General features: G+C 47.4%; 2 protein-coding genes across 7 annotated transcripts in view; both read left to right on the forward strand.

Moving 5' to 3' along the window:
* The window catches only part of tacc1 (transforming, acidic coiled-coil containing protein 1), a 22,880-nt gene extending 18,975 nt beyond the window's left edge, over window positions 1–3,905 (forward strand). For all 5 annotated transcript variants that reach the window (XM_035535595.1, XM_035535591.1, XM_035535592.1 and 2 more), the window contains 6 exons: window positions 275–351; window positions 458–501; window positions 624–784; window positions 1,321–1,427; window positions 2,244–2,364; window positions 2,596–3,905. In XM_035535595.1, the coding sequence (XP_035391488.1) occupies window positions 275–351; window positions 458–501; window positions 624–784; window positions 1,321–1,427; window positions 2,244–2,364; window positions 2,596–2,664 (579 nt within the window). In that variant the 3' untranslated portion in view covers window positions 2,665–3,905. The remainder of the gene's footprint in view (window positions 1–274; window positions 352–457; window positions 502–623; window positions 785–1,320; window positions 1,428–2,243; window positions 2,365–2,595) is intronic.
* A 308-nt stretch (window positions 3,906–4,213) lies between these two features.
* Window positions 4,214–6,065, forward strand: si:ch211-113d22.2 (lymphocyte antigen 6D). 2 transcript variants are annotated; one of them, XM_035535607.1, is made up of 3 exons: window positions 4,214–4,268; window positions 5,179–5,292; window positions 5,847–6,065. In XM_035535607.1, the coding sequence occupies exons 1-3, from the start codon at window positions 4,220–4,222 to the stop codon at window positions 6,059–6,061; spliced, it is 378 nt and encodes a 125-aa protein (XP_035391500.1). In that variant the 5' UTR covers window positions 4,214–4,219; the 3' UTR covers window positions 6,062–6,065. The 2 variants fall into 2 exon arrangements, with proteins under 2 accessions (XP_035391500.1, XP_035391499.1); XM_035535606.1 differs by having other exon boundaries at window positions 4,220–4,268; window positions 5,152–5,292.
* The last annotated feature ends 561 nt before the right edge of the window (window positions 6,066–6,626 follow it).

Raw genomic sequence — 6,626 nt, forward strand, 5'->3', positions numbered from 1 at the left:
GGCGGGGCTGAGACTGGGGGCGGGGCTGAGACTGAGGGCAGGGCTGAGACTGGGGGCGGGGCTGAGACTGAGGGCGGGGCTGAGACTGAGGGCGGGGCTGAGACTGAGGGCGGGTCTTTAAGACTTTAAGACATTTACGGCATTTATCAGACGCTCTTATCCAGAGCGACTTAGAAAAGTGCTTTGTCATTTACTCCTAGAACACATCCTAGTACAGTACAGCAGGTCAGACTGAGGGTGGGACTTTAAGGTTGTGTTTGACCCCACCCCCCAGATCATCACTAAAGAAATCGAGACCAGTGATTGGAGGAGGAAATATGAGGAGAGCAAAGCAGAGGTGACTGAGATGAGGTAAGCTCCATCTCCGTGACAACGGCATCTTCCGTGATGCAGCTCTTCCTACAAAAAGAGTTGTCTCGAGTAAAAATAAAATAAAGTTTTTGAAATATATCAACAGGAAAATAGTGGCGGAGTATGAGAAGACAGTGGCACAGATGATTGGTGAGTCTCGGTTCAAATAACACAGTGTGTTGTCATGTCTTCAGTGTGCTGTGGTGTCTTCTGGGTGGTCAGAGCTGGACATTTTCATTTGATTGTGTAACACTTGCTCCTCTTCCTCACAGAGGATGAGCAGAGGAAGAACATGTGCTCCCAGAAGAGCGTCCAGCAGGTGACTCTGGAGAGAGACCAGGCTCTGGCGGACCTCAACTCAGTTGAGCGTTCGCTCTCTGACCTCTTCAGACGCTATGAGAACATGAAGGGCGTGTTGGAGGGGTTTAAGAAGGTGAAGGCCCTATCACCACTGTCCCCACCAGCGTAACACTTTACACACACTATCACCACTGTCCCCACCAGCGTAACACTTTACACACACTATCACCACTGTCCCCACCAGCGTAACACTTTACACACACTATCACCACTGTCGCCACCAGCGTAACGCTTTACACACACCATCACCACTGTCGCCACCAGCGTAACGCTTTACACACACCATCACCATTGTCGCCACCAGCGTAACGCTTTACACACACCATCACCACTGTCGCCACCAGCGTAACGCTTTACACACACTATCACCACTGTCGCCACCAGCGTAATGCTTTACACACACTATCACCACTGTCGCCACCAGCGTAACACTTTACACACACTATCACCACTGCCCCACCAGCGTAACACTTTACACTCTAACACAACCTTTTACACTTCTAGCTGCTGCCTTTCATCTTAACACGTCTGGCATGGTTGACCTACAGTGAGTGTGTGTTGGGTGTTTAGTGTGTTGAGCTGATGGTTCTCCTCCCGTCCTGTGTTCAGAATGAGGAGGTGCTGAAGAAGTGTGCCCAGGAGTACCTGACGCGGGTCAAACAGGAGGAGCAGCGCTACCACACCCTCAAACTCCACGCAGAGGAGAAACTCGATAAGTAAGACTGAGCCCACGGCAGCCGCACTGCAAATCACTGCAGCTGCACTGCAAATCACTGCAGTGTTTGCTCAGTTGCATCATTAGCTCAGGTGTGTAGTTACAGTAGGTGTGTGATTAGTACAGGTGTGTGGTTACAGCAGGTGTGTGGTAGGAGGGGGCGATCATCTCAGCAAACCATATCACAATCTTTTTAATACTCAATCATGATCCACGATCTGAATTGCAATCTGTCATGAATATCGGAACTGTCTATAGACTTATCTTTTTACACATTTTAAAACACAATACTGCATTAAGGACACCGTTTTTGAAATGCTAATTAACCTGAAAAACCCTAAGATTTTTAAAGTTGTACGTACACTAAAACAAACACTAAAAGGTCAAGTGAAAGTAAACACACTCGCTGTGCTTTATTGGTGTAGCCCTCTGTTGTCACTCTGGATTAGAATGATATTCGTGACTTCATCATCCCCTGCGACTGGAGTGTCTCAAGGTCTTAAATCCCACATTGTACACAGATTAACCAGCACCATGTCCTGAGACCGAACGGGACAGAACGGGACTTCCTCAGTCACCTCCTTCTGTTGATTGCAGCTTTTATCGTATTTTTAAAAAGATTTTCCAAGGTGTTCGTCAGTGATGACTGTTTCATGACTGTGAGATATCAAAAACTTTTGCAAGTTTTGTAAATGAGGAGATAGCCACACCCCTGCATTAATTAAACACATGAGCTAGCCAATGAGGAGCTAGCTCAGGTGTTTAATTAATGCAGGGGTGTGGCTGACATGTTCTCCGCCTTGTGTTCCTGCTCCAGGGCCAATGAGGAGATAGCTCAGGTGCGTTCCAGGGCAAATGCAGAGAGTGTGGCGCTGAATGCCAGTCTGAGGAAGGAGCAGATGAAGGTGGAGTCTCTGGAGAGAGCCCTCCAGCAGAAGGTGCTATAGAAATACACCCACCCACTATACGTTATTTAAACTTTAATGGTACCTGTGAGTAATTATAATTGTGAGTATATTTGCGACTATGATGATTGTGATAATTGTATGATGATTGTGATCATTGAGTATGATTGTGATAATTGTATAATTGTGAGTATGATTGTGAGTATGATGATTGTGATAATTGTATGACATGCTCACCTCCCCCTTTTCTCTACTTCCTTTCAGAATCAGGAGATTGAGGAACTCACTAAGATATGTGATGAACTCATCGCCAAACTGGGCACAACAGACTGAGCTCAGCCTGCCCCTATCCTCTTCTCACCCCAGACCTGCCCCGCCCCGCCCCATGCCAGCTTCTGGTCAACATCTGGAGTGTGAAAAGGCAGCATCATGAGAACCACTTGCACCTACACAGTGATGTGAGCCTGAGGAGAGTCCGAATCTGTCTGGGTGGAGCTGTTGGGACTGATGGTGGTCTGATAGTGAGGCAAGGGGGAAACACCCACCTACACCGACCTGACAGTTCTGCTGCTGTTCCTGAAGAGGGCGCAATCACATTATTCACATCTTGTACTGTAGATAAGAGACATAGTTGTTTGGGTGTTTTGAGCAGTGCTTTGTCTTAGAGCCAAGCTTACACTTCTCTTACGTTGTGGTTGCTATTGTATCTTGACACAACCAGTGAAAATGGGAAAACCCTAAAACCAATCAGTGTTTGTGGTTTTTCACTGTTTCTTGGTGTTTTAAATGCTGGGATTTGTGCCACAGTGGTTTGCATCTTTACTGAGTGAGAGTATTTAATATCAAACGAGGTGTGCAGCACCAGGGCTCAAACACAACTGAAAAGAATCAAATACAACGATGTTTCCATGAAGGAAGGAAAACTCCATTTATTAATGGAGAGACAGAGCATGTCACTCCACAGCACCGCACCATGCCGAGATGAGTCACTGATCACACGATGAACCAGCATTTCCATTTTGTCTTTCTTTCCCCTGAAATAAGGAAGAGTGCATGTTTTCCGTGTTCTGGGGATTCCCTCCTCCGTCTTCCCCTCTTCTCATCCCTCTTTCCCTCAGCTGCCTCCCGTGTCTCACACACCAGTGGAACCAGGTGTTGCTAGGAAACAGCATCAAAGCGACAATCCTTGCTACTGCTCTTACTCTGTGCCTGTTGCCACTGCAATGCAAGTTGCTAATAACCAATCCCACAATACTCCTGGCTGTTATTATGCAATAGTACTCGCCATGCTGTCCCATGTTTGCCCAGTGCAGGGCCCCCGGGGGGGCGGGGCAGTAGCCAAAGACACGCCCCCCCCTCACTGCTGATAGGCTCTCTGCACCCCTGCCTCTGTGAGTGTTTATAAGAGTAATATTCTTCCTTTTATTCATATTTGTAAAGTGGAAGACTGAGTTGCAGAGAAATCATGTTTACTAATATATATCTATACATCTATATCGATATCTCTCTCCTTCTCTCTATATATATATATTTTGTGCATAAGACATTGCTTGAATTAAAGTAATGACAATTTATGCTATTGTGAATTGAGTGTTTTTTTTCCTGCTGGAAGAGTGTGTGTGTGTGTGTGTGTGTGTGTGTGTTTGGCGTGTGAGATGACAGTATGTGTCTGGGGATGTCTGTGTGTGTACATACGCACAGCACCTGCCTGACTCTGGTTAGCTACTTCGTAACCATGTTCACAAACCCTCACTGACCCTGTGGTTCCCCCCTGCCCGATGACGAGGGTTGAGTGATCTGGGCGGGCCGGGCGGGGGGATTAGTGGCGAGGCGGAGGGTTGGAGGTCAGAGCGAGCCTGTCCACACTTCTCCAGGAGCTCGCGGTACCATGAGGACTCCTTTGGCCTTGCTTCTCCTGCTCATCGCCGTGACGACCAGTACGTATTAAAACTTTCACAATCCACACAGCGATTTGAAAAGGAACAGAAATAGAACGTTAGTGGAGTTGTTGTTTCTGTGGGGTCATTTGGGGCTGTTCGCATCATTACACAAACTCATGTATTCTTAAATATTTATGCTACTTCATTTATCTCCCTTTATTTACAAATACTTGTGTACATGACCAGTATTGAAACAACAGCTGCTATGAACTGTCTGATCACCTCTGCAGACATAGCGTCTGTAATCTCTTTACAACTCCTAAGTTGTCTGACCTCCTGGATATTTTGCTAATACACCGTAACGCTGACATGAGCGATCTTTAAAATCACTAAAACTCTGTGTGACTGTCTTAGGATTTGTTCTAAACTAAAAATAAAAAATTCAGCCTGGCTCAGCTGTAGTCCAATTAGGAAACATCTTGAGGGAGGCAGCGCTTCCTATCTGTCAATTATAGCAGCTTTAAGCTGTATTGCATAATACTAAATACCCATAGACTGCATTTTAGAATACACTTAAATTTCATTTTAAAGGTTAAACAGAATTTAAACATGAAAACATTATGGCATTAATGTATTATTGTAGTACAATACTTTACCATTTTAACACTGGAGGTCAAAATGTGATCACGTGACATAAAAAAAAAACATTCAACAGACACGTGTGTGTATGTACACCTGTGTAAGACGGTCGGGGTGTGTCAACTTCTGCATCAGAAAAAGGTTTGGGAATTCCTGTCTAGAGCGCGCGTGTATATGTGTGTGTGTGTGAGAGAGAGAGATGGTGTGTGTGTGTGTGTGTGTGTGTGTGTGTGCACGTGTGAGAGAGAGATACTGCTGTGCCTTACTCCTTTTGTAAATCTCCATATTAATCTCAGATCAGCTGTGTTGTCTTGTTTGGAATGTAAAGGTGAGGCACTGAAATGTCACATGTGTGTCGCGACCAATGAGGAGGAGTGTAACCAACAAGGGTCAACTATATGCCCCGCCCACGCAGATGCCTGCTCCACTATCACAGGGCCCAGTAAGTCCTGTCTCTCACACACACACACACGTGTCACCAGTCTTATGGACGCAGACTGTCCTGGTGATAGAGGTGTTTGGTCCCCGTCTCACAGGTCGTGCGCGCTCACCCGTACCAACACTTCTCACATCGGCCACGTGGTGGAGCCATTCTGCACTTTTCCACTGTCACGCTTCCTTTCCTCTGGTTAAGTTGGTCAGAAAAAGGGCGTGGCGATTATTGACATGTTAATAAATAATTTTCCTAATTAGAATTTTCCTAGAAAAATAGTTATAAGTAAAAAAAATATGGCTTTATTGCACCAAGCCATCGCTCACAACGTAACTCCAGGTAAAATGAACTCTGAGCGGAGTCCCCCAGAGGCTAAAACGCAGCCCACGCAGTAACGGAACACCGTGGGCCAACCCGAGTGCGTACAGACGCTCTGGTTGAGGGTTTAGATGAGAAAACCGGTCCAGTGTCGACCGGTAAATGCTGAGTCACGAGGCGAAGGTTAACGGTCTTAACGTCAGCACGGGCCTGCCTCATACACGCGCGTGTTTTCTCCGTTTCAGACTCGGTGATGAAATCCTGTTCTTACGCGTCCTTCTGCGAGAAGGCCCACATGAGCCACGGAGACATGAAGCTCGAGTGCTGCTTCACCGACGACTGCAACGGGCCCCGTCGCGCGCACAGCCACGGGGAACGCAACGCTGCCACGCGGCTGGGTCTCGGGCCGACCGGACTGCTCGCGGTTCTGCTGTTGCGGGCGGCGGCTCGGGTCCTGTAGTCCGCTCGTGCCCCGCTACACGAGCCGTGGACGAGGTTGTGTCAAGTCCGACGGCACTTTGTTTTCTTTAAGTTCCGGAAGATTGCACGAGCAGCCCACCTGTACTAGAATGTCCTGACACTGCTGCACACGAGCTCAAATAAAGCTTAGAAATTAATGTTGTTTGTTGTGCTCTGTGTCTGGGAGACACCGTGCTCCCCGTGCCGTTCTGGATCTCTCGTGCTTAATGCAGCGGGAGACTCCAGGTGCATACTACCACGCGAAGCATTACGTCAAAACTGCGTCATTTAGGGTTTAAACCCCCCATTTAGCTAAATCTTAGGCTACAGATGTGTGACGTTTTGGTTCTGTATTGCCCAAATTGTGTCCATGACACATGCTAATAACGCTGCAAACAGGTCCATTTGTCGCACGAGGCAGGTAGTACGTGTTTTACACCACTCCTCGAGCACCGCGGCCGGACATGCACGTCATGCACGTGTCTCGGTTGCTTTCGCTACTGGGTGCTGGAACACCCAAAGAAACTGACATGTTCTCCAATTCCTGCACGGAGGGAGGTGGCGAA

The sequence above is a fragment of the Electrophorus electricus genome, chromosome 17 (genome assembly GCF_013358815.1).
Source record: "Electrophorus electricus isolate fEleEle1 chromosome 17, fEleEle1.pri, whole genome shotgun sequence".
Taxonomy (NCBI): domain Eukaryota; kingdom Metazoa; phylum Chordata; class Actinopteri; order Gymnotiformes; family Gymnotidae; genus Electrophorus; species Electrophorus electricus.

Excerpts from the sequence above, each read along its gene's own strand:
- si:ch211-113d22.2 (XM_035535606.1), top strand. The coding sequence starts at position 4,220 with ATGAGGACTCCTTTGGCCTTGCTTCTCCTGCTCATCGCCGTGACGACC. Across the intron at positions 4,269-5,151 it reads GCTCATCGCCGTGACGACCA|CTGTGTTGTCTTGTTTGGAA; the intron begins GTACGTATTAAA and ends ATCTCAGATCAG. Across the intron at positions 5,293-5,846 it reads CTCCACTATCACAGGGCCCA|ACTCGGTGATGAAATCCTGT; the intron begins GTAAGTCCTGTC and ends TCTCCGTTTCAG.